Below are 27,747 nucleotides of genomic sequence, written 5' to 3'. Positions count from 1 at the left end.
AGACTGGAACACCTTACTAGAATTCAGCCCTTGTTAATTGTATGATTTAACCCTGTGCCTTTTACTCTCACGTGTCAAGTAGCAGCACGAAAAAGGCCAACTCTTGGCCCTGACTGGAACACCTAAGTGAAACTCAGCCATCATTAATTGTATTATTTACCCCCTGTGTTTTCTTCTACTCCGACACGTCCAGTTGAACAGTGAACAAAGGCCTATACTTTTGCCCCAGATTGAAGTGTCTTGATGGAATTTAGCCACAATGAATTTCATTATTTACACCTGCGCCTATTACTGACATGTCAAGCTGCGGTGTGAGACAGGCCTACACAATGGGCCGGGCTGGAACCCCTAAATGGAATTCAGCCATTATCAACGTTATTATAGGCTACCTGTAATGCTCCTGCCATTGCTTTATTGCTATGTGTTCCTGTAATAATTCAAAATCTATGCTGAAATTTGTAAAAGAGTAATTAAGCTACTAGAATTGTACAAAACAGTTGGTGTTATTTTTTTTTATTTTTTTTTTTCATTCTCGTCCTCGCATGCGCGTGCAGGGGAGGAGGAGGGGAGGGGGTGGTTGAGAGGACGTAGCGTGCAGTGGCGTGTTTTTTTTGTTTTTTTGGTAACCTATACGACTTCATTTCCCAGAAAGCACCGAGCGCCACGATGTTCCCAACAGCTGACAGACGGTGAAAGCCTCTGCCAGAGCTGTCGGTGGAAGCTTGAGTGTCCTCGCGTCGCTCGCCTTTACGGACAGGAAATACAAGTCGCGCATTACTGGACTTTACGGAGCCGGGTTACCATCGAGCACCTTGTTCCGATACCCAAAAATCCAGATCGAGTTTGCGTCCAGACTTTTTCCCCCAGATTGGGAGCTTGAGGGACAATTGCTGTCAGCTAACTTCCACAATAGGTCGCTGCGTCGCTGGAGCGCTGCATATGTTTTATTTGAGCTCAGCAGTTTGACTCCAGCCCTTCCAGCCGTGCCCGATGCTGAGGAATGGATAGTGTGTCTGCTAAAGGTGGGAAGATGGTCGAGAGTGATGAGCAGCCGGAGAGGGATAGCGGCGGTGGCGCAGCGATGGCCGCACTACATCAGTGCGAACTCATCCAGAATATGATTGATATCTCCATCTCCAGTTTACAGGGGCTACGGACCAAATGCGCTGCGTCCAACGACCTCACGCAGCAAGAAATACGCACTTTAGAGGTAAAAAAAAAAAAAAAACCAAACAAAAAACCCCCCCATCTTCTTGTATGTTTGTTAAAAGCTCCGTCCTGCAGTTAGAAATGGGTCTAGTCAAATTGCGGAGTCATGAAGCCCCGACGCTATGTCCGCCTCACAGGCTTTAATATTGCCTGCGAGCGAGGCGCCCTATCAGCGGCAGTGAGCACATTTTGTCGCTTACATTATACTACTGGGTCGATGCGTTGAGGTGAAGATGGCTCATAAACGATCATCAAAGCCTTGCCTCGTCCGGTGGGCTTCATGATCTCTCTCTCTGTCTCTGTCTCGAACATTCCTAAATGCTCGAGACACGAGTTGTCTTTGCACGCCTGATCCATCTTATTCGTGTGACCTCTTTCTCTTATTATTTGTCAGGAGCCCCCCCCTACCCTTTCGGATAGTTCACAGCACGGCGCTTGTGCAGCCCAAATCCAGCCCTGGCCTAATGGCACACATTCAATAATCTGATAGTGCTGTTATTTGTGTGACTGTGTTCACTTCTGCACCGGATTTCGTGCAGCGCACAAACAGCCGGGCCTTGCGAGACAAAACACACACACACACACACACACACACACACACACACACACACACAAATATACGACAAAACGCACGACGCGTTCCATGTGTTTATCCGTTTCCCCGGAGCGTAAAGCGGAGGAGCGGTTGGTTGTACGTGCTGCTCTCTCCTGCATCTGGATGCAGATTCAGCTCTGTCGTGTTGGGATGACTTGACATTGCTTTGCGCAAGAGCCGTTTTGCTTTGTAGGGCAGCGTTTCCTACTATAGCAGGCAGTGTTGAGAGGGGAGTCATGCCTGGTAGCATGCAGGAATCGGCAAAGGATGCACACTGTGTATTTGCTCTCTTTATATATATATTTAAACAAACAAAAAAATGCGCATAAAATTCAGATTAAGATTGAAAAGGGGGCTGTTTTCTGCTTCCAACATGATTAAAAAAATTAATATGTAAAGTGGTTTTTCATTTATGTTTTTAAAATGATAATTCCTTGTATTTCTAGTATTATTTATAGAATGCTCACATTGCTTTTCCAGTTTAATCTCAGGCCTGCATGTGTCCACTCATGGGATATTTACAGTACCCCCCCCCCACCCCACCCACTCCCCCAAACAACAACAACCACAACACACACACACTTTGTTGTTTCTGTAAAATTCTAAGATGCGAGATGACTGAAGGAGAGGATCATGTCATGGAAAGTACAGCTCCATGTTGTTGGTAACAAAGCCGTGAGGGGACAACAGGCCCTGCTTCTGCTGAGGAGGGTGATAGGAAGAAGAGGAGGAGGAGGAGGCGGCGAGGGGGTTGGTGTGGGATATAAATGGCTGATACAGTACATTCGCATGAGACATGGAGATGTGAAGAGCAGTACAAGTTTAATGTCGACAAAAATGAGCGCTTTTGAGACTGCGAGGTGATCGAATCGGCGTGCGGGCACCCAGACGTACTGACATCCCGGAGACATGATAGCTGATAAATGGGTTTTCTGGTTCATGGTTTATTTAAGCCCCATACCTTGGCTAAAAGGAATATTCAGTACTGATTGGCTGGAGGCTATCAATTATCCATGTCTGTTTTATTTCTGTATAACTGAACACCCCACGAACAATTGTGCTGTTGCCCCTTAAAACTAATGTTCCAGAGAGCGCAGGAGCGTTTAGTTTCAGAGACACGATGAACTGGTTTTCAAGTGACCTTCAAAGACGCAGTCGAGAATCACGTCTCGTGAAGAAAGTAGCCCTTTTTTTTTTTTTTTTTTTGTCCTAATGTTACACTATCTGTAATCTGGTTACTTCTTCGTCTTAACAACGCAGGCGGCAACACAATATCACCTCCTCAGAAGATCCATGTGTGTTTGTGGCGGTTTGTATCAAAGTGTGCAGAGAGAAAAGATGTATTCTTAAGAACAATGGAGGGATGACAAAGCAGTCTTATGTTTTCAGGTGCAGCTTCTATTTTTTTTTTTTTTTTTTTTTTTTTTTTTATCCAGTTTGAGATTATGAACGTCTACAAAATAATTTGGTAGCGGCCTCGCCGGCTGGCAGGCATCAGGTGCGCGTTGGCAAGCCGCTGTGTGGGAACAAATTTCCACTGGCTCAAGTAAAGAAGCCCGGTATTAAATGAAAAAAAAAAATTCAGATTATTAACTGAAATAGAATCGGCTCACATGTTTGCACGAGTCCATTCGAGTCCACTGGAAACTCCCGCTCCCGTTGCTTTGTTCTGCGACGAGAGCGAATGAAGCCGGAACCTTTTTTTTGCATCCCAAAGAAAAATGATCGACTGGTTAAAACAAAGCGTGTTTCAATAGATCGTCACGGCCCGTCCTGCTCGGTGTTCATTGACTCTTCTTCATCGTGTGTCATGTGTACCTCGTTGGCTGGAACAGGACGTGATGTGGCAGAGTACTTCCTGAGCTGCGCTGACTTGTAGATACATCTTGCACCGGCATTGTTCTACATGACAATGGACAGGCTGTGCCGCTCTCACAGGTTTGGTGGAGGCTCCGAGGTCTCTCTTCCTGTGCCTACGAGGCCGTTATTAGGGGGCATCTGTTGAACGTTTTTTTGCTGGTTTGTGGTCCAGCCAAGTCCGGTATCTTCCCTTACTGTTGCTCGACGATGACAACGACTAAGAATCTGTGTTCTGAAATCTACTAGCTCCTGCAGTGGAGGTGATACCAGCCCCAAACTGCTCACTGACTTTCAGTTGCTGCACTGGAAACTTTCAAGTTTACCGCACAGCGAAACAGTGTGTCTCAGTGATATTTATTTCTCTTTATTCAGTCTTCTTTTCAGACTGTTTCTGATCAGCGGAGTGCAGCTAGTCGGTATATACTCGCACGCACGGCTGCGACTGCTCCGAAGTGTGAAGTAAAGATATAATGCAACTATGCTGAGCAGTGTCTTAGGTCAGCTCAAGTGGAAAGATATAGAAAAAAAAACCTCCTCGCTCTGATAATGTGCTCTTGATCTCAATGTTTTCTGAACATTTCTTGGCTGCAGTGGCGGTTGCTCTTTGTGCGGCGTGTTGATTATATCTCTGTTTGTTATTGTGGTATCTCTGCACAGTTGTGTCGGTCTAAATCGGTCGAGTAGCACATTTCTAAAAATCTTTGCTGTCATTTGCCATTTCCTTTTTTCTTTTTTTTTTTTACTATCTTATTGCTCATTTTCTATGTTTTCTGCTTTCTTGTGTGCTATATTTCCACAGTGAGTGGACAATTTATTATAAGTTCACCTGGCTTTTTATTTTAACATACTGAATTAAGTATATCTTGCTTTGAAATGAATTGTGAGACATTTAGAGAAGGGGACAAGTCAAAACTATAAAAAAAGAAAAATTATTTAAAGAAAAATAATAGGGAATATATTGTCTTTAAAATAAGGCAAGAAATGTATTTAAGCTTCTGAGATTTAGTAACAACAGCTAACTTTGATGTCTGTTTATTAACAGTTTTCTCTCCTGTAAATATGACATTTTAAAACCAGCTAGTTTCATATGGTCTGTTCTTTAGCTGTCCTGTCTTTAGCACCCTGTTACCGGATAAAAGGAAGAGAAGATGTCGGTGGCAAGGAGCAGATGCGTATTGCTAACATAAAGGAGCAGTTTATTTGTCAAGCACTTAACCTAGTAGCCTACATTAAAACGTAGCAGCTCTTTTTACTAGTTCTTCCTGTTTTGTCAGTTGAACTGAGACAAAAGGGATTTAATATCGGCTGCACATCTGACATGTTCGTCATCATCATCATCGCTAAGTTGATATCGATGTCTTTCAACAGCATTGTAAGTGCGGCCCGTCAAGGCATCGGGGGTTTGTTGTGTTGACGGGCAGTCTTACTTCCTATATCTTTACTGGCACACTATTTTGAAATTTTGACACAAGTGTGCAGTTTCACTTCTTGCTTTAGTCCTCCTGGAGAATTATCTTGCCACATGCCTCATATATAACAAGTCAGCAGATTAGGGAGGTAGTCGCAGATGTCGGGTGACCCTTTTAGATCCTGACTTTCAGCCTGTGTGTGAAGTGCTGGTGTTTCAGACAGGGGGAAGACGTGTCTGACCCATCGAGAGGAGAGGGGTGTGGGACCCGGTGGTCCCGGAGGCCCGCTGTGGTCTTTCCATTCTTATGTAAGCTCGAGTGATCATCCTGTTGCATCGGTGTCCCCACTGCTGCAGCTGCAAGCAACTTTAATTCGTGTGTTGAATTTGAGCGATGTGTGTGAGGTTAAGTCGTCACGCTCGCGGTGCAAAGGGTTATCGCTCCCATATTGCACTGGAGTGCAATCAAGAACGACTTGAACTCACTTTATTCTCTCATTGGGAGAGCTTTATTATTCCACTTGAGCCGTGTGTGTGTGTGTGTGTGTGTGTGTGTGTGTGTGTGTGTGTGTGTGTGTGTGTGTGTGTTTCTCCTGCCTTGCCACTGAGAGGATAATGATACTGGCCTCTCAAATGGAGTGGTAACTGGTACTTCACTTTTCACATGCTAATCCCACTCATCTCTGTCTCTGTCTGCCTCTCCTGCTGCCTCGGTGTTACTTTTTCACTGTCGCTCTTTACGCCGTATATTCCTCACTTCTGCTTCATCACGTCCACACGCCCTGCTGGAGCAGCTGCTTTTTTTTATTTTTTATTTTATCCAGGTTACATGATCCAGACACCTCAGCTTAAAAGTGTTCTGCTCACGCACTGCGTTTTACATAACCTAATACAACGTGTGGAGCATCGTGACATATTTATGTCACGGCTGTAAATCTTCACATAAAAGCGGTCTTTTATCTTTTTAATCACCGCTCTCTGTAATGATCAGCAAAAAAAGCCAGAGCGTCACTCTGTTTTGTCTCCTCGTGGTGTTTGAGAGAGTTTTGCTGTGCGCTCGTGGTGCGAGCTGTTGTGGCTGCGTCTATATTTAGACATCTTTCTTCCTACGCATTTTCAGGGTTGGTTGTTAAATAAGAAAATCAAATGACGTGCAAAGAGCCTGTGCGAGAAGGGAGAGCAGGGAGGAAAGGGGAGGGGAGAATCAAAGCCAATCCGCTGGGCTGCCTCTTATGACATGACAACCGTCCTCAACTCGCTCTCTCTCTCTCTCTCTCTCTGTGTGTGTGTGTGTGTGTGTGTGTGTGTGTGTGTGTGTGAGAGAGAGGCCTAGAAGTAGGCAGTGGAGAATGTCGCTCACACGAGGCTACAGAGGAAATGCAGCTCCAGTGACTGTATCAGCGTTGACCCTGACTCTGTTTCCTTTTTTTTTTTTTTTTTTTTTTTTTCTTAAAGTATGTGAGGTGCAGTCGGTAAGAAAGAGAAGAGCTGCAACGGCGCGGAAATCAGAATGGTGGAACGGTGCAGGCAGGCCTCTATCTATTCTTACACTGACTCAGGATGAGTTGCGTTACATCCTGTAATTTTGAGGTCTGCAGGACTTTGTTTGTGGGGGAAAAAAAGGGGTGGGGGGGGGGAATCTGCTTGCTCATAAAGTCATAAGGAAGTTAGCATGGTGTGTCTGGTTGTAAAGGGTTACAATCACTCTTTACACACGGATAAGCAGTGTGCTTATTTATTGGGAAGTTTGTCTCTTAAAACAAAAAAAAAGTATATCATTGATTTTAAAGCTTATCATATTTTTTTTTTTTTTTTTTTTTTTTTTTTTTTTTGGTCATGTGGCATCTTCCTACCATTCCCACGTTTCACATTAACAGTTGGTTGTAAATCTGTTTCGAGATATTTTAAATGGCCACATGTTCTTCTGTTAGACATGTCATAGTGAAAGCTTAAACAAGGCCAAAGTCTGTCTGTCTGTTTGTCACAGTATCTACCTGTGTGTGTGTGTGTGTGGGGGGGGGGGGGTTTCCAGGCTTGGACAGACACACCACATGAGCACAGACAGTTGGATGCAACTCTCTTCATAACAACCCCCTCCCTCCCGCCTTCCCACCAGTGGACTAACACTGATGGAGGAAGGGCAGGAGGCTTTTGTCTCAGACTGTCAACCATGAACCCCCAACAGACCCCCCCCCCCCCCCTTTTATGAGCTGCCCTCTGCATGACAACGTCTGCCATTGTGTTTTTAGTGTTTTGACAAGTCTACTGAAGGTTTACACAGGATACAATTCAAATAGTGTCTTTGAAATGAATTTCAAAAAATTTGCATGAGCTTCAGTGTCAGTGATACTGCCACGTTCCAGTTCCATGGTGACGGAGCCGCCACATGTAAAGACGGACGAGCCCACACGCTGCCACCCCCCCCCCCCCCCCCCCGCCCAAAAAAAAAAAAAAAGCCTGAGGATCCCTAACTATACGTCTCTGTGGCCGATGGTGAACGTGCAGATGTGTTTTTCTCATGGATTATAGTGTCGCTGGCTAAATTTCCCTTTGACTTTGCATGTACAAACCATGCATTTTCTTCGAGCCCGAAAACTTCGTGGCTAATCTGTTCTCGGGTCTTTCTGGACCAGAGGTTGCATGTCGCTAACATGACACAAAGAGCTGTTATTCATTTGAATCTGTTCTGTTTGCGCTTTTTCGTCTGGGGGCGAGAAACGATCTAACCTTCCCGTGCAAATATCATTTTCTGGGCCAGAGCCTCGTTACTCAGTTCTCAGACGGGGCAGTGCTATCCTTGGCAGGTGTGCCGAAGAGGCTGAGTCAGCAAGAGCCTTGAGAAAACATTTGAAGCGGTGGGATCCGCTCCCCGAGTCTGCTGTGTCAGGCCCGGGAGGGGGGAGGGAGGGGGGGGGCTGCTGGGACTCCTCTTCCCTCCCTCTGGTGGCCGACACACCGGCTGTCACTCATCTCCCTCGCAGCATTAGGCTGTTGCCATGGTGTTGTTTAGCTCTGCTGACAGGTGGGCCCTGACACCATTTATCCTACCCCCCCCCCTCCTCCTCCTCCTCCTCCCCCTCCCCCTCCCCCTCCCACCTCCAGGCCACAAGTCAAACGCTGCTTTCTCCACTCTGCGCCCAAAATAATATGCAAGGGGCCCGTCATGATCTCTTGGTTCGTCGGTGCACCTGACTGCGCTCCCAACACAAATGCGCACATTACTGATATCGGTGAGCGATTTGAGGGACACGTGTCTCATCCTGTCCATCTTATTTATTTGGGATGATAATAAAGTGAACACTCTGCGAGTGTCGTGGCTCCTACAGTGATTGTCCTGTGGAGACGCATGACCACGTTTGTGTGATGTCCTGCGTCCCATCCCCTGTGTTTCACATGTATGGGAAAATCCCACTGAAATGTTGCTGAGGACTCAGAAGAGGGGTTGCTAGGTAACGTGACATCACAGGCCTGCACTAGTGTATACGGAGGTAAAAGCAGGAGGCTAGCTCATTAGCCACGTTGGGTACGTGTCTCTTGACCATGTTAGTCCAGGTCTGCAGAAGAACTCTATTCAGACACTTGATGAGCGCACGGTCAATAATCTCGTGTCGTTCTGAATCTTGGTTTGTCACCGATTGGAGATAAAACTGTTCAGTCCGTGCTACTTGGTTTGCATGATTGTCTGCCCGTATGTTTGCATGTGTATTCATAAGGGCTTCCAGCCCAAACGAGGATGACAAAAAGCTGCTCATCGCCGTCTTCCTGCCGTAGAAGGAGCTGCTCTTACTTGTTGACCTCTGAGGTCAATTGCAGTATCTATTTTTAGTAAAACTTATTTGTGGGCATCGGCATGTAAGGCCTGAAAGTTTTCATTCATCTGTTTCCATCTGGACCAATCGGCTCTTATGACACGGTCCTTGCTTTTACACCTTTTTTTTTTTTCTTTTTTTTTATTAGTTAGATTACGAGGCTCTCAGTGCTGATAATTGATGAGCAGTCGCAGAGCTGAAAAGCTTCAGTCGGGGACAACACGGAGAGCGTTTACCTCCGTTCAATCTCTCTGGCCTTCAGTGCGGGGGCTTTTGTTCGCTGCCGTGAAGGAGCAGCCTTTTGAAACATCCCAAGGCCGCGCTTTCCTGAGAGTTCGCGCGGCTGTGCGAGTTTCCGTCTGGTCTGCGGGCGGAATGCGTCGCGCTGGAAGCTTGAATGAGCGGAGAAAGACACAAGCTCGTCATTGTTGCCCCCCCCCCCGGGGCACTCGAAAGGTACGCGGCGGGTCGAGAGAGCCGGCCGGCGTCGCGCGGCTCGTCTGAAGGTGCTGCCTGCTGTAATGGACTCTTGCAGATGGACCGTGAGATAAGGACACACTATACAGTCACGCTGAGCTGCACAATGTGGCCCGCTGCAAACCAATACCACGGTGTTCATTGTAATACTTACTCACAGGACCACTGCACTTGACATTGCTTTGGAAAGCATTGGAGTAAAGTCTCACTGCTTTATGTTTTATTTGTGGAGACGTTTGAGTGTTTAGACTCCAGTGTTTAGACAGTGTAATAAGTTTCATAGACGGGCTGCGTGTGACGTGTCGTGTCCGACGTCATGAGACACTACAGCAAAGGTCACACAGAGGCTTCAGTCATTAATGTGCTGTTTACCAAATGCAAATATTAAGAAGAGAGCGGAAGTACAGGCGGGTTTCTGTGTTTCAGTATTAGAGCTCGACCGATGTTTTTATCAACCGATATCGGTTAATGTGTTGTTCGATATGAAAGTTCTTTTTCCTTTTTTTTTTACAGAACACACAAAAAAGATCTTTAGGGTAAATTAGAAAATGTTATATTAGTGTTTTTTTTGTGTTTTTTTTTAACCTATAGTTATTTATGATTCCTAAATTCCCTGTGCCGTTCACTGTTTAAATGCTCTGACGTCAGTTTGAATGATAAAGTTTACTATTAAACTTAAAAATATCATTAGTATACTACAATCCCGAGTGATCTTGAAGGGACTGTGGCATCTCTTCTTCTCTCCGGTCCATTCACGCCATTGAGCCATCGCAGCATGGACACGCTGTAACTGCTGTCTGGGTGGAAAGAAAGTTATGCTTCCTTATAGCTTTGGTATGAAGACTTTTTGATTTATTTTTGCACAAATTTTAAAACACAGAAGCTTTTACAAGATAAAAAAAAATAAAAAAAAATAAAAATTCTGTGCAGTGCACGGAGAGGAAAAAAAAAAACCAGTGGGCTTATTTGAAGCCTCCACCCGATAATGTTAAAAGTTTACAGTTATAGAAAACCAAAAGTTTACATGCAGAAATAATATTGCAACATAAAAATAATGGAAACAAATAACAAAATGTCTGAGAACAACAGCAAAAACAGCGAAGTCAATATAAAAGCAAAAAGATACGAGTACGGTGATGGATAGTGTATATGTGCATATGTTGCAGTTATAAAACAGAAGTTAAAAGAACATTTTAAAGCATTTTATAGAGGAACAGCTTTTAAAGTGCTTTTGCTCTGAATTTGCTTATTTTCAATTATGGTTGATTGTGGCAATTGTGTTGCAGGTTGACTCGCACCTCTTCAACCAACTGGAAAAATCATACTGGTCATACGGCACCTTTTCTTTTCCGTTACCGAGAACTTTGATATCACTGAGCTTCTTCCTTGCTCCAAATGCACTTATTTGCTTTGCCAGCACACCACAGACGCTTTCATTAGATGACCAGCTCATTGTTCCTTTGTATAATAATAGAAGTTTATATCTAATTAGCTGCCTGGTGCGCTGGGGGCACAGGGAAACAAACACTGGAGTCGTTGCTGCAGGTACACTGAGTTCAGAACGGAAAAAGAGTGAGTGTGGGAGTATGGAGTAATTCGTGAATCTGGCTTTAATGTCTTGTTGATGGAAAATATTTCTCAGGTCAGTGTGTCATGTCAAGCAACAGTAGTAACTGTGTTTCTGCCCCCAAATAATTGCGTTGCGGGGAGAATAAAATACTGTAGAATTTGTACGTCATCTCTGAGAAAATATAAAAATGTGTTAAAAAAAACAAAACAAAAATAACCTTCCAATGCCAACGCAGGTGTGACAGATACCCTTTACAGTGAAGGCTTTTTCCTTTTGCAGGAGCTCCTTGCAGGCTGTGAGTCTCGCCACTAACCCGCTCCTCCCATCTGTGCTATGTTCTCTATTGCTCCCTGTAGGTGAAGCTGATGAAATACATCTGTAAACAGCTGCAGTGCAAGCAGAAAGTACCAGAGACGGAGAGGCCCGAGGCCCTGGACAGCTACCCACACTTACGAGACTGGCTGCGCACCATCAACCTGCGACCAGAGCTCATTGAGGTTGGTCATCGTGCTTTTTTTGAGGGGCTGCCAGTGCTCTGGCCTGAGTGACTGTATCGTTTATGTGTATTCACCATGTGTACTCGGTTCCAGTTCACGTGTGCATGATCTGGTTCTGACTTAGATAACAGCTGAATAAGTGATTATTGAATGGCATTGCGGTTCATACTTTTATGCCTTTGTGTAAGGAGGCTACAGTGTTAGAAGCAAAAAAATTAAAAAAAAAAACAACACTTTTTGGCGATCGGGTCTCTTGTGACCCCTCGCTGACCTCTCTTTGCCCGAGATTACATTACATTTCATTTAGCTGACGCTTTTATCCAAAGCGACTTACAACACACCGATGGTGCACCATCGGGAGCCATTTTTTAGGGTTCGGTGTCTTGCTCAAGGACACAGGAGGAGCCGGGGATCGAACAACCAACCTTCCGATTAGTGTGCGACCCACTCTAGCGACTGAGCCACAGCCTCGCTGCTACGAAGATCCTTCGTACTGACCTGAATGCACCGAGCTGCATGTCTCTGGTCTTACTGGCCCCACCTACAGTTCATGTGTTGGATCGCTGTGCTGTTTTAGTTTCTCTCTGTTCTCCCCTCACCCAAAGTGGTGAGGCAGATGACCGCCCACCTCTGAGCTTAGTTCTGTCGGAGGTTTCTTCCTGTTAAAAGGGAGTTTTTGCTTCCCATTGTCTGAAGTTTTTCTCCCTTAAAGGGGAGATTTTTTTTCTTCCTCCCGGCTGACGTGGCAATTGTTGAATTGTTGGGTTCCTCCGTTTAATGTTAGAAGGACTTTAATATGTTAAGTACCCTGAAATAACCCGTGTTGTGATTTGCCGCTATATAAATTGAATTGAATTGAAAATTGAATATGAAGTCAGACTGGAGTTGTTTGCAGTGTTACATCAGTGATTGTCCTTTTTTACCTGGTGGGCCGCTTTTTACTTAATATGTTTGAGAACTGAGCTCTGCATATCATATATACTCATCATGCATATTCTCACATTTATGTTTCCTTTTTGTTTGTGTTGTTATGGTTTATAGTGCCTGTGTGCCAGTTTTTCTCTCTTTCTTTTTGCACTGGAGCCAAGCTACCATGCTGTACCAAAACAGTTACCACCAACAATCGTTTTCAACTTGACAAAAAAACATGTTCATTTCCTTTTGTTCCTTTTTATTCCTCGGGCAGATTTTTTTCATTCTGTGTCGTTGTGTTGATGTAACGTTCTCTCCTTTTGCTGACTCCCCTTCCTCTGCTGCTGTAAACTGTTTAATCCCCACCAGCTACTGTATGTTTTTATTGCTCTCGTCCGCTTGTCTTCGTTTTGTAACCCCACCGTAACCTGCTTATTTTTTAATGTTTTCTCCCATCTCCAAATCTCCAATTTCTCTTGTTATTCTTTAATATGTCCCAAGCTTATATACGCTTTTTGTTTTGCTTTATGGCCTCGTTCCATATCTGATTACTGTTTAGCCATGTCTGTCTCACTCTGTTCTTTTTGCTTTCAAACCTCACTTCCTTTTGAAGAGTTTAGCTTTGTACCAGATAATAAGAGTTGGTTTCATTTTTGTTTTTGAATATTTTTTTGTATACAAGTGTTCATTTGTTTTTCTTGTGTACGATTGGAGACATCCCAAAAGATGCAGAGCTGTCATGACAAGTTGATGACCCACTTAGATCAAATATGATTAGATTGAGATTTCTACAGTACATCTCCTCACTCTATCGTACGAAGGCCTGATTATATAACGGACGGTCCAAAAACATTACGGTGACTCTAGTTGGCTTATTTGTTAAACCTGGAATGCAACTTCTCTGCTCCTGAGCTTCATCTCACAGGGAGCTGTTGCATAATGTTACACTGGCATGTGGATCCTGTGTTGGCAGCCCTCTTGAACAAGCATGTGTCTCTGTGAACGAGTGAATTCTTTTTGTGGCTCTACTACGTAGCCTTGAGGGGCTCCTCTCTAGAAAAAGATTTTCACAGGTCAACATGGGACCAGAAAATGTAAAAAATTTAACCAAAAATATGTTTTAATGTCAAATAATTGATCAGTTTGTAGAATTGTAGAATTTGTTCCCGTTTTAATTCTTAGTTTTAACTGCAGTAGCGCAAAATGATAAAATCCTTACCTGTTAGGGGCCCCTTATTAGCTAAAACACACTATACTTAATATGTCGATTGAACAACAAAGTACGGTTAATTGTTGTGTACACACGCAAAACAATTCTGACCGGTACTACTGTATCAAAGAGGCTCCGATACAGTAATCGTGTACACAAGCTTTACTATTCTTGGTGCTAAAACTGTTGTTGTGAGTGAGAAGGAGGGAGGGGAGTAGACAACCGACAGCCACTTTTGAACATCACATCACTGACCGTTGCTTGTGTGTGTGTGTGTGTGTGTGTGTGTGTGTGTGTGTGTGTGTGTGTGTGTGTGTGTGTGTGTGTGTGCGCTTCTTTTTGCTTGTAGTGTAAACACGAGTGTGGGAGGTTGCCCTAGTTTTGTGATCAGTGTTTGCCCTCTGCGAGCAAGGATTTAACCTGATTGATAAGTGGTTGCGCACTTCCCATGTCTGAAAAAAAGTAAACATCCTAAACTCACTGCACTCAGTCCTGTTTACTTGCGTCATCTGTAAATTGTGATTTGTGCAGTTATTTTACTGACTGTCCCAGTAAGTTAACGTGAAATAAACCGTACATAGCCGGGGTCTGTTAGTCTCCATCCACATGGCCGCAGTTTCTGTTCATTCCACAGTTATTATATACTCATGCAAGATTGATAGTCATGTCCTCTGTATAATGGATGGTAATGAAAGCAATCAGAGAAAGGCCCACATACTTTTAAGTGGGAGGTGGTGCACAGCTTAAGAGCTCTTCTTCCGATGCAAGACATATTAGCTGTAATAATCTACCATTTAGCTAAACAGTGGTCAACCAACCTAAATTTAAAGGTACAGATACGGGATAGAGTCACTTTACATCTGCGACAATCCAGCATGCATGCGCAGTTTTATAATAGATATTTGCTACAAAAAGCTAAAACAGCACGGGGGATCGCAGACATCTTTAAAACCCTCATTGTTTCTTTAGTGGTAAATTAAGTTTTCACTATTTAAACAAGGCTTGGTTTATCCATCTAATCTTACATTTGAGCACTGTTTTTCTGTTTGCTAGTTTTAAAACCTCATGAAGTACCCTGCTGTGTTTTCAATAATGGCACATTTTGAGTTTCTTTTTATTCCTGAAGTGATCAAATATTTGATTGGTGTAATTGTGTTTCTATGTCCTGGACAGTTTTTGTGATACATTTTGTTTCATTTATATGCATTTGTACACACACACACACACACACACACACACACACACACACACACACACACACACACACACACACACACACACACACACACACACACTCATACATACATGGTTGTACAGCTATATTTGTGGGGACATTCATTCACATAATGCATCCCCTAGCCCTTTATCCTTAGCCATTACAACTTTGTGCCTGACCCCAACCCTAACTTAAACCTAACCTAAACCTAATTCTAACCTTGAACCCTAAACCCAAGTCTTAACCCTCAAAAAGCCTTTTAGAGGAGTGTGAAAAGGTGACGACCAGACAGAATGTCCTCACCCCGACAGTCTAAAATGAAAACGGGTCCTCTAACAGATAGTTTTACAAGTAAACACACACTCACAGTATGATTGCAAAGCGGTATACAGTATATTGGTTTTATTTAACTATATAAAGTTGTATATTCATGACTTTTTAACTTTCAGGTGTTGAGAAAAACAGGATAATTTTCTACTATATTCTTAAATAGACTATGTGCTCTCATTTTCATATTTTCAAGCCGACTGCTGCTGTCCACTCTTCGCACGGTTTTATTTTGTCTCTACTTCTTGTCAGAGTTACCTTTGTTGCTGTACAGTGACCACACTATATAAAACAAACAAGAATAATTGACAGACATTTATTTAATCCTAGTTCAAGCTTGATCTTGTAATTTTCGATTAAGACTAAGACTTGACCTAAACTCGGCAGTGCTCTGTCTTGAGCTTGGATGGGGCCAGGATGGTCAGATTGTAGGCTCACGTCCTTTCAATCTTGTTTTCTTTTAACCATGCCTGTAGTAATCTGCACAATCTCATAAGCAGACCAAGTAGTATTTGGAATACCCCAAACAAACAAGGATTACCACTGATTTCCAGGAGCAGTGAGAGTCAAACATTTAATGACCTGCTTTGTACTGTAGCGTCCTGCTCATTTAATACTGAGTTTCAGCCTCACTGCAGGCTACAGTGTTGAGACTGCTGTAGTGTCAGAGCAGAAGAATAATATTCATGTACATAACTTTAACCTTTTTTTTTTTTCTGTGATTAAAAATGTGTCACTGATGCATATAACATGCATATAATTATTGGATACTTCTCATCTTTCATCTTTGCATTGCTCCTACACAGGCAGTAGAAGCCAAGTTGTCCCTGGATGCCTTGCTGCAGATGACAGGTGCTCAGGTGAGGGATACAATGCGAAGACTGGGGTCCAGTTCGGAAGAATGTGCCCGACTCAGTGCTGCCCTCTCCTGTCTAAAGAGTGCCACTGAATCAGGTATGTATTTACACCGTGAGAGCCTCCTTGATGTAAAGCATCACGGTGTGTTGTCCTCCAGGTTTTTCTACCAGTGAGTCTTGTTTCTTCTCTCCCACAGGAGGTGAACTGAAGGAGGACAGCAGTGCCTGGCTGTCTGAGCCCACCAGGAGGGACAGCGGCTCCCTACTGACCGCAGACCAGCTAGCCAACCTGGGGACTCCTCTCCGCCTTCACAGTCCCTCGCCTCTCGCCCGCCCGTCCACCATCCAGTCCACCCCCTCCACTCCCAGTGCCACGTTCCCCCATCCCCGCTCGGTCTCCATGTCGGCGGCGCCCACACCGGAGGCGCTGTTAGCTCACCTTCACGGTGAAAGCCCTCTCACGGATCCATTTCCCATGTCCTTAGCTCGCACGGCCCGGCTCCACAGACACACCTCCACCCCGCCCATAACTCCGCCCTCAAAGAGGCGACACCGGCTAAAGCCGCCCTGCACCCCTCCGCCTCCATCCCGCAAGGTGCTGCATCTGCTTCCCAACATCACCCTGACACGCAGCAAAAGCCACGAGTCCCAGCTGGGCAACCGTATCGAGGAGCCTCCCACCAACAAGTAGGTGCTTGGCTGAAGCTGCGTGGACTGACACACTCTGACAGAATTTACCTCGTCCACAGCTTCTCATAAATAGGTCAGATTAGAGCAAAATGAGAATCCTCAGGCGTCATCGTAATTGTGACAGATTGACACTGTTGTCTTTGTTAGCAAAAGGCTCAGGCATCGGGGAGTGTGGAGAGAAGTCCTGAGAGAGGGCAGCAGTCTTTTAGTTCGCTGGAATCGGATTTGTTTCCTGTTTTTGCAACAGATTTTTGCTCTGGAATAACCTACTGCAATTTTATCCCGACTCTGTCTGCCTGTTGCTCACAGCTTTAGTCTGTGACTATAGTCTGGAAACCCTGTTTGCAAGGTTCGCTCAGCTCCTCTGAAGTATCGACCAATCTGCAAACGGTAGACGTGGCTAAGTGAAATGACAGTTTTTCTAAATGTCATTCCAACAGTGCTGGTGGTAAAGGTAGATGAAGCATTACACACACAAAAAATTGCCGAGCTGACAAATATGAAGGAATTAAAGATGGAATGAGAAGAATTAAAAAAAATATATATATATTTTTTTTTAAATGTCTGCAAATGATCATTTAGAAACATTGCGTTGCCCTTTACTCACATTGGGAAAAGGTCTCTGTTTACGACTTGTTGAGTTTTGGCACACAACATGGTGGTCAATGCTGATTGGTTAAAGGATGCTCCAATAGTTTCAAAATGAACTTGATGTCTACAACCAATAGAATGCTGGAAAGACAGGAAACAATCCCACATAGTGTGACCAGACCCGAACATTCAGACAGTAAATTCGGGTCTGGTAATCCCAGGCTACTGCATCTTTTGTAGTATGTCCCAAGCTAACGGACAAGGGAATATGAATCATTTTCAGAAACATGCAGGATGTTGTGTGTAATGGTCAGCCACTAATGCTCCTGAACCGATGGAGTAATAATCACGTCATTTATCAACACAACAGGCAAACATTATCCAGTTACAATGTCGCAAATGCTTCAGTTTTCTCTTTCATCGTATCATCTTTTGAAAGACCACTTTAGTTTTTCGACATTCGCCAAGATGACTTCCCACAGCATCACGCATCTGTCCACGATCTCGTTCTCAGTTCAGTCTTCGGCCGGGTCAGGGCAGAAGCAGAGCTTTCCTCGGATAAACTCGCACTCGCTCCCTCTCCCTCTTTCACATCCTGCCCGTTGCTCCTTTGCTCTCGTTGTATGAGTGGAGCTAATCCACGCACAGATTCCCAGAGATTATGAGTCATGTCAAAACAGGAAGTATTTCCTAGGTCTAATGCGCCGAGGTGGCAAGACATACACAGTCTCTCTCTCTCTCTCTCTCTCTCTCTCTCTCTCAATCATTTTTTCCTCTCCATTGTGACTGGGTGCAAATACACAAACAAGCCACATGTTTAGTCATAATATCCTGTCTGTTTATGGAAAGCTTTATTGGGGGAAAAACAAAAAAAAACCTGGCAAAGGCAGAAGTAAATACGGCTGACATAGATCCATTGCATCTTCCGCACACCCAGACGATCCTGCTAGTTTATCCTGGCTTTGTACACAACTGTACAGTATGTTACAAGAGCAATCAGAAAACGGGTCGCAGGCCTGATTTAACAGAATTCAAGATGAGATGAGCGAGACAGGTTTTGCTTCCTCACACGTGTGAATGTGCATGTGCGTCTTAACCACAGACCTGGCAATGCTTTGGTTCTTGTGACTTAACCTGGGGTTAATGAAGTCACCACGGCCGTCCTGTGCCAATACTATTTTGGTAGGCCAACGTGCCTCTCGGTAGTCCTCACTTAACCTGTCTCATACACTACAGTACCCAGGCAATGCTGTTACTACCGAGGCTGCCGATTTTATTTTGTTCGTTTCTCCTCCAGGTGTGTTAAAAAGAAGAAGTTGTTCTTGAACATGCAAGTCAACGGGAATGGGTGCGAGGACTCACCCTCTCGCTACCCCGCCATATCTGCACGGACTCCCGGAATCACACCGGCTGCCACACCAGCACCTTACACCCTTCCTGGAACCCCCACCCTGCTGGAGGAGCACGGCACAATAAAGAGTGAGTCTGTCACATGGATACACTTCGTTTTATTTTCCTTAAATGGTTAATATGAATGCTAAACACGTGCAAAATATTGTACAAATGGATGACAAATTCTACACAATATTACCTGCTTAAACCTGGTTATCTGGATTCGGTAAGCATGGTTTGGTTGAATGATTTGTTCTGGAAAATTACTGTTCTCATCTTTATTTGAAATGCTCGCATTTGTGTTTGGCCTCGAACTTTTTGGTTCACAGCATCTGCCGCAGTCCCGATCTAATGACAGAGAGTGTGAAAGGCTGTTTCTTTCATTTGACACCGGTGCTTCTCGACCCAACCATCCCCTTAATTTTCCTCTGCTCTTCTTTCCATCCCTCTTGTCTCTCTCTGTCTGACCAGATAATGCAGCAGTGCACCGCAGCTCCCCACAAGCAGTGAGGAGGGACATCGGCCTCGCAGTCACGCACAGGTAGACCTCTTCTCTCCTCAGCTTACGTCATCAGAAAGCACACTAGCTGGATGTGTTTGTAATAAATTGATGAATGAACCATATTAAAAAATAACTAAGCGAACACAGTCGGTCTAACAGAAATTCCTGTGTTTGTGTAGGTTTTCGACCAAATCCTGGTTGTCCCAGACGTGTCAAGTGTGCCAGAAGAACATGATGTTTGGGGTTAAGTGCAAACACTGTCGGTGAGTTGAGTGCTTTCTATTTAAAGGACAGTTCACTCAGCTTTAAGTATTTTTGTTGTTCACTGATACAGTAGCAAGGCAGCACGGGGAAGCTTTGGGCAGGGCTTGTTCCTTGAGGGGGCACATGTGATCTGAGATGGGAGGAACCTGGACTGGACTAATTGATCTGGACTCTCGGGGAGTGTTCTAGGTGCCCAATGCTAATGAGTAACAAACCTCGCATACACTACTTCCTCTCTGTGCAGATTAAAGTGCCACAACAAATGCACAAAGGAAGCTCCATCCTGCAGAATCTCCTTTCTACCGAGTAAGTTTTGTTTTGGTCCTCAGTCTGCAGTTGATGGGCACAATCTGTTGTGCATCCACACACGTATGACATCGTCAATTTATCCTGCAGTCGCCAAAATTCGAAGGACGGAGTCCGTTCCCTCTGATATAAACAACCCAGTGGACCGGCCACAGGAAGCACCGCAGTTTGGCACGCTACCAAAGGCCATCACAAAAAAGGTAAGAAGGGCTGAGGAGTTCTATGTTATACGGCAGCATGTAGTCATTTTAAACGGCATTAAATCATTGTCAGATTAATTAGTATGACACAATGATATTAACAAGAGCCTGATTAGAACCTTTTCTCTGTCACTTTCTGAAAATGAAAACTAGATTCATCATTGTGCGTTCAGACAGCTGGGAATTGGGAAATTTCCCATTTGGTATCGTCCCACTTTCGAGTTGAGGGCGTTCACGAGGACAACAAACAGGCAGCATGGCAGCCCCCACAACATGTGCTCTATTTCTCCTGTCAGAATAAAGACGGTGACAATGAAATGGAGCTCAGTAGGTCAATATTATTTGGACACTACTCTTCTACTTAATTTGATATGCTGCCGTTTTTTTAACATTTCATACAGCAAGTAAACTAAGGCTAACCAAGTCTGGCTATTTCACCTTATCCTTAATCCGGAGCACATACAATTTATCCTTTCACCACAATTACTGCCATATCATGTGACGTCAAACCTGCTTCTCAGAGCTCCCACAAACAACCCAATTTCTTAGTGGGATACTCCCAGTTCAGCAGGTGTTCAGGTGCGCTCTCCCACTCCGAGTTCGAAACTTTCCCACTTCCCAGTTGCTCATGAACGCACCGATCATGCTCACTAGTTACTGTCACTCACATGACCTGAGTTTGTTTTAGAGAGAAAAGACAAAGTAACTTTGTCGTAGACTTTCAGTTTTTCCTCCATCCGTCTCTGTGAAACTATTATTGATCAACCCCGATTGGTGTTATTTGCGTCCACCTTTGTCCCACCAGGATCATCCTCCAGTGCTGAACCAGCTGGACTCCAGCAGCAATCCGTCCTCCACCACCTCATCCACACCGTCCTCCCCGGCACCCTTCCAGCAGAGTAACCCGCCCAGCGCCACCCCGCCCCCCAACCCCTCGCCCAAAGGCCACCGAGACAGCCGCTTTAACTTCCCAGGTGAGCCCCAGTAATTAAACAAATACAGACACATGCAATGTACATACTGAAATCTGCATGCTACAATTGAAGTGAATTGAATTTCCTCAATGCACAGAGTTACCCTAAATCTCTTTTCCAGTTTAGTGGCGTATATCAGTAGGAGACTCACACACACTTCTCACCCCTTGTCTTTCCGTAAATGATATTTAACCCTGAACTGTGCTCTATAGCTTTTCTAACCAGGAGTCTCTCTCCGTATTTGCGTATTTGTCTTTCCCCTCTTTTTTTTTGTTGCAAAAGCTGCCTGTTACTTTCAGCATAGACAGCAGTTTATCTTCCCCGGTGAGTTAACGGTCCAAAAGTGTCACACTGCACTGTTGCCATACCGTCATCCCACTCTGCAAACCTTCCGCTTTCTCTTGTGTCCTGCATGCTGGCTTTTTAAGGTTGCATCAGTCAGTGTGGTTGTGAAGTATTTAACTGCGTGGCAGCATTTTGACACCATCTGCTGGAGGCAGTGAGACATTGCATGAGCGTTGATGTTCTGTACGGTGGTGGGTCACGAGGCCGTACTCATCTCCTTCCTCCCTGAACCGTGTGTTACTTTTCTCCGCAGATGTTTCCAGTCCTGCACATTTGCACTCTGATGTCCTGCAAGACACAGTGTAAGACTTGTATAGTACAACATTCAAGCTCAGTCAGCGGATTGATCGATGACACAATGCTTTCTTTATTCTACCCCTCTGACATCAATGTTCTGTTTTCCAGCAGTGAGATTGAGCAATCAGCGGACGACATACATGCTGAGCTGGTAGAAGATGAAGATGAAGAGGTAATGTTGATATGCAGGCTGGAAAAAAATGCACTCGCATTACTGTTTCTTTACTGACTGACACTATAATCCATCCGAGGTAAGAGACATGTCAAAAGAAATTACAATTGAAAGATTTAAATATCATTATATTAAAATACACATTTTACAGGTTTCTAACCAAAAACAACAGCTCCAATGACATTTTTTTTTAATAGAACCAGGTTGTCCTGAGTGGCTGTAATGTGCTGGGGATTTGATATTAGTAATTCTAATGAGGACGATCCACATCTGAAACAGCAACGCAAAGCTCAATGCAAAGGAAAAACGACACTCAAAGTTTATGCTGACTCGTGTTTGTTTGATTATTAAAAAAAAAAAAAAAAACCAAACAAAAATCTATCACGCACAGTGTATAAACAAAACCATCACCACACTATTGCAGGAAGGGGAGGAGGAACTAGAGGTCGAGGATGACGACCCCGAAGCGGAGGAGGAGAACGAGGAAGAGGATGAGGACGAAGAGGAAGACGAGGACGACAGGGATGAGATCAGGATGAACGTGGGCTCGGACGGCGAGTACGACGAGCTGGATGATTTGCCCAGCTCTCGGGGAAACCAGTGGAAGGGCCCCATCTGCCGCAAGGCCAGCCAGACCAGTGTGTACCTGCAGGAGTGGGACATCCCCTTTGAGCAGCTGGACCTCGGAGAACTCATCGGAAAGGTGAGGAATCCACCCGTACGGTATTGGCGTGCGTCATTCTGAAAAGACACTTTCATTGAGTTGTCCTGTTGTTTTTCCAGGGCCGCTGGGGCAAAGTGCATAAAGGTCGGTGGCACGGTGAGGTAGCTATCCGACTCCTTGAGATCGATGGGAATAATCAGGACCATCTGAAGCTCTTTAAAAAGGAAGTGATGAACTACAGGCAGACCCGGCACGAGAACGTGGTCCTCTTTATGGGGGCCTGCATGGCTCCACCCCACCTAGCCATCATCACCAGGTGAGAGCAGAAATATCAAACGCACCTCAGCAAGGATTTCACCCTAACATGTTTTTTTTCTCCAATATAACCCGGTCTTCTCTCTCCCCTAAAGTTTTTGTAAAGGGAGGACACTGTATTCCGTTGTTCGAGACACTAAAAACACTTTGGATATTAACAAGACAAGACAAATCGCTCAGGAGATTGTAAAGGTATTTTTTTTTATATATATATCCATACAAAGCTCTCATTGATGCATTTGTAGAAGTCCACATCAGGATGTAAGCACTTCATTGTGGTGTCGAAACCAGATTTTGTTTCCACAAACTGTCTTTTCCAAACCTGAAGTACCACACGAGGAAATATTTTGTTTTGAAGAAACAGGAAGTGTACAGGGAAAGCTTAGATTATCTATTTGTCCGTTTCATTTTGCTAGATCACGTTACCGGTGCAGTCCAAATCTTTGTGTGCACGTGTCGTAGTTGCATGAAAGCTAATGACTAACTACACACAACCAAAATCCTCTGCGTACACTTCAAATTGTTAGAAATGTGCATGTTGGTAACTGTTCCGGTCTGCATACTTCATGAGCTGCCACTGTCTGCCGTTTGATACAGGGAATGGGCTACCTGCACGCCAAAGGCATCGTTCACAAAGACCTGAAGTCGAAGAACGTTTTTCACGACACCAATAAAGTCGTGATCACCGACTTCGGGCTGTTTGGGATCTCCGGAGTCGTTCAGGAGGGGAGGTAAGAAGCGCCACTCCAGAGACTTTAAAAACACAAGCTCAGCTGAAGTGCTGTTCTTGCCGCTCTGCTGTTACCTGGGGAAGTCCAGTGATTTGCAATAATTGCTGAGGTCCGCAGCGACAGTCCTGCAGGCATCTATCTCCCTCATCAAAGCGGGAGCTTTTGCAAAGGCGGACGTCTCCTGATTGTAAAATCGGAGCGATTTCCTGCACACTCTGCTTTTTGAAGTCCAGTTTGAACACACGGCTGGCTAATTTTGGACTTCATTTGAGGATGGCTTCATAAATGGCTGTTTTGTACACCAGAAATGGAGATGGACTGCATTTAGTTCAAGCTTTTTCCACTTTGATTTTCAGATTTGTTGCTGAAAACGCTGCCTTTTTTTTTTTTTTTTTCTTTTCCAGGCGTGAGAATAAACTAAAACTTCCTCACGGCTGGATTTGTTACCTCGCACCTGAGATCGTGCGTAGGATGAGCCCAGGTAACAACGAGGACCGCCTTCCTTTCTCCACCGCAGCAGACGTGTACGCCTTTGGGTGAGTTCCGCACACAGTTGAGTTTAAGCTTTGGAGACATACTGCTTTGCTACACTTGTTTCTGACTCAGAAGACAGTTCACCATTTGACAGACTGCTGCTTTTGTTGCCCCCTTTTCAAGCACAATTTGGTATGAGCTTCAAGCGAGGGACTGGCCAATCACCAACCAGCATGTGGAAGCTACCATCTGGCAGGTGGGGAGCGGAGAGGGCATAAAGAAGGTTTTGGCGGAGATCAGCCTGGGCAAGGAAGTCACTGTGAGTCAGGGCGCGTGTGTGCCATTCATTCATAAAGGTAGCATGTAGCGATATCAGCTTTGTAGCTCGATCAGTCGTAGTCCACAGGCCATTGATCCAAAGTGCTGTTCGTGTCTCAGGAGATCCTCTCCGCCTGCTGGGCGTACGACCTGAGAGAGAGGCCCACCTTCACCCAGCTGGCCGACATGCTGGAGAAGCTGCCCAAGCTCAACCGCAGGCTGTCGCACCCCGGACACTTCTGGAAGTCTGCAGAGTAGGTATCCCACAAACCGCGGTGGATGTGAAGACACTGGACTTGTGAATAGCGTTGTGGTTCCCTTGTGGTACAGTGGCCTCTCAGTGATCGCCCTGGTAGTCTTTGAATCCAAACTCTATAAACAATATGACATTGAGTTGTTTTCAGCCTTGGGGGTTGCATCGTGCTATTTATAAATAAGATTCATAAATGGATATCTGTTTGACATGAAATGCACTTTGTCGCTGCAGTGAGGCACCGCCCCTCTCAGCTCTGCTGTTGCCGCCTGACTTAAGAAATGTGAACTTTGTGGTGTATAGATGTAGATGTGATCTCTAGAGTTTAATTTATTCTTCATCACGCAACACTCTTGACTGAAAGGACGCATTTTCTGAAAAATGTGGTTTAATCGTCGCTGTCTCACATATGTAGATTTAGATTTTGTAAGCTGCACAGTATGATTAGGTAATTTGTTGTCATGGCAATTTCCACTTCCTTAAACAAGGCTGAAAGGAAAAGTGACTTTCCAGTGACTTTCCAGTGACTTTCCAGACAGATCCACACAGACAGCTGCACATTGTGCTTAATGAACTTACTGTCACCTCGGAATGAATACGGACCATTTTGTGACTTCTGATCTGAAGTTGAATATAAAGTGCGCAACAACAAAGTTTAGATCGAGTTAAATGCACACAAAGGTTTGAGTTTTGTGAGTTTTTGCAACTTAAAAATACATGAAAATTATTGACTTGATAATTCTGCACATTTCTGCACCAGAGTGGATTTTATTTCTTTTCATCCAGACCAACTTTTCCACTTCATGCAACCTCACACCCATCTTCTGTTTATTTACATCATTACAGCTTCATTCACCATGTTTCCTACTTTTTTTTTTCTGCTTTTTATCTATGATTTGCTTTACTCATCTTTACTGCACTTGCTTGAAGTGTGTTGAGTGATCTGAGCTTGGCAACAAAATCCCTGAAGAAGACAACAATCCAATTTACCTGAAGAGGTCTGCATGATCAAAAAATGATCACATGAATCTTTCAGTTTCTTTGTTAACAGCCAGCCCTGTTTTTGTTTTTTGTTGTTTTTTTATCTCACAAATGTCCTTTAACTAATCCACGTGTGATATCTTTGCTGCTTTTTAAATTTTTTCCAGTGTGAGCCTGTTCCAACTTTTCACTAACCTTCTAACGTTTGTGTTTTCCTTTGCTCTCTTCTCTCTTTTTTCTGTTTCTCTTTTCCTAATCTAGGTTGTAGCAGTCACTCTGAAACATAAGCAATGCAAAACAAAGCCTGGGTCTGCCTTGCATGCTCCTGAATCCTTAACTCTTACAGGATTGATCAAAGCATTGCCTCTGCCTGAAACGGGCGCTGCTTCCACTAATCCACAGTGTGATCTTCCATGTCTAACCGTTGCATTTTTCTTGTTCGGGAGAGAGGATCGGTGGACTGAGGTGTGGCAGCGGCGACGACCGCTGTTGTCCACGCTTTCCCTCACATTCGTCAGATATCTTCTTCTTTTTCTTTTTTTTTTTTTTTTTTGCCTTCCTTTCCGTTTTTTGTTGTCGTTCGGGACTCTGAGGCTCATGAATAACTGGCTTGTGATGTCTATGCTGAGACTGACTGGCGTGGTCTGTGGTCTGTGCCTGCTGTCCTCAAGCCTGCTCACTTTCTCTTGTGCTGCTGTGATGTGGTTGTTCTCGCCGGGGTCCTGACCACATGGCTCTTTCTCTCAAAAAACACTCACACTGCTGGACATAAAATGGACCCTCACTACCAAATGGACCACTTCATTGATCTATGTTTGCCCTGAGGGTTTGACAAACGTTTTGACAGGCTGCTTTGAGTGATGTTCTCAAACCCAACTGCCTCTCTGCTCCTCTCTGTTGTTTTTTTTAAAGGGGTGTGTGATGGCATGTGCGGAGATGCTCACCAGCCCTACGTCGAGATGCAATATGCACTTTGTCAACGGGAAAAAATGATCATGAACTCTTTTTTTTGTTTTGTTTTGTTGTTGTGATTTAGTTTTGGTTTTGAAGAATCATATTTGCAGTGTTTTATAATTTTATTTTCTCTTCAAGAGAGTCTCAGAGACATGGACAGTGTGATATGCTTACTCTGTATGTTGTCGTTTTGGAGTATAATCTGGTAAAGTTTATTGGATGCATTTTAAACACGGGGCACTGATGAAGTACTTGCGTTCGCTATACAAGAGCTACAGCGAAGATAAACAGGTGAAATCTACACGGGAATAGAATACTACTGGCTATTTATGATTAAAGACTTTTTAATGATAACGTCCATCCATAGAAGTGTAAAGTGCACCTTAAAAGATTATGAGTTACTTAGAAAGATCCCTCTTTCAAGGATTTGAGTGGTTTCATTGTCTGCGCAAAAAAAAAAAAAAAAAAAAAAAAAAGATAAATCAGGAAACCTGGCGCAAAAGTGTCCTCTATCTTCCTAAAACAGTACCTCTTGTGCGCGCTTGTGTATACTGTTTGTGATTGCTGGCTTCAGTTCGGCGGACTTGTATTTGTGTGTTTCGTGTGGGTGCACGTGCGACTGAGTGAGCGTACTGTGTTGGAATATGTAGGGTTTTTTGGGGGATTTTTTTTTTTTGTGGAAGATTGCGGTAAATTTTTTGTTTCAAATCCAACGGTATGTAATGTACATACATAATTTAATGTATAGCAAATTAACATGATTCTTCTAATATTTGTATAAACATTTTATATGTAAAATATACCACGACATTTTTGAATAGGTACTGCTATGGCTATTACAGATGTGTATATATTTCTATTTTTTTCATGTATAAAATACTGTGCAATTTTTTTAGAATGGGCCAATACATGTTTTTTATGTTATTGTAAAAATTCATATTTTTGTATTGCATGTGACTACCATTCTGTACACGCAGTTTCTGTTTTCATCCATGGAAGACAATAAAATGAGGCTTGTCATGTAATAATAGATACTGTTATTTCACTGCTGGTAGATTTCTTGTGTCACTTCCAACAAAGAAATTCATAAAAACTAGATGTATGTTTCATGCTGTGCAAGTGTTTAATAAAAAAAAACAACAACAACCAAACTAAATAATTCAGGTCAATATAACACATGGAATGTGAAAATGATGCAAAGCTTGAAACTTTGATCAGTTTGTTGCATTGTTTACTTCAGCACTGTAAGTTAGAGTATAAAAATGTAAGTATTTAGATAATTTTTTTTACTTCGGTCTCTGTACTTAATCACATTCAGTTTGAAATAAAATAATGAATACTACTTAGAACAATTAAGCAGATACAATTTGAGTTAAG

At 43.9% G+C, this 27,747-nt stretch overlaps 1 protein-coding gene across 5 annotated transcripts; it reads left to right on the top strand.

Annotated features, from left to right (window-relative positions):
• Nucleotides 1–670: 670 nt before the first annotated feature.
• On the top strand, nt 671–27,398 carry LOC138196601 (kinase suppressor of Ras 1-like). 5 transcript variants are annotated; one of them, XM_069146811.1, is made up of 22 exons: nt 671–1,022; nt 1,141–1,210; nt 11,285–11,425; nt 15,897–16,044; nt 16,145–16,634; nt 18,526–18,707; nt 19,092–19,161; nt 19,302–19,385; nt 19,631–19,692; nt 19,783–19,892; nt 20,698–20,866; nt 21,149–21,190; nt 21,465–21,513; nt 21,617–21,680; nt 22,105–22,383; nt 22,464–22,660; nt 22,755–22,851; nt 23,257–23,390; nt 23,795–23,926; nt 24,048–24,183; nt 24,303–24,436; nt 25,678–27,398. In XM_069146811.1, exons 3-22 carry the CDS (start codon nt 11,294–11,296, stop codon nt 25,682–25,684), a joined length of 2,718 nt encoding a protein of 905 aa, XP_069002912.1. In that variant the 5' UTR covers nt 671–1,022; nt 1,141–1,210; nt 11,285–11,293; the 3' UTR covers nt 25,685–27,398. The 5 variants fall into 5 exon arrangements, with proteins under 5 accessions (XP_069002912.1, XP_069002909.1, XP_069002907.1 ...); XM_069146808.1 differs by having other exon boundaries at nt 671–1,210; nt 21,620–21,680; XM_069146806.1 differs by having other exon boundaries at nt 671–1,210.
• The last annotated feature ends 349 nt before the right edge of the window (nt 27,399–27,747 follow it).

This window comes from Embiotoca jacksoni, unplaced genomic scaffold, assembly GCF_022577435.1.
Source record: "Embiotoca jacksoni isolate LCO1_2020_lvr unplaced genomic scaffold, fEmbJac1.0.p SCAF_13, whole genome shotgun sequence".
Lineage (NCBI taxonomy): Eukaryota > Metazoa > Chordata > Actinopteri > Embiotocidae > Embiotoca > Embiotoca jacksoni.
Note: the sequence above shows the minus strand (reverse complement) of the source record. Positions and strands in the feature narration are given on the sequence as shown.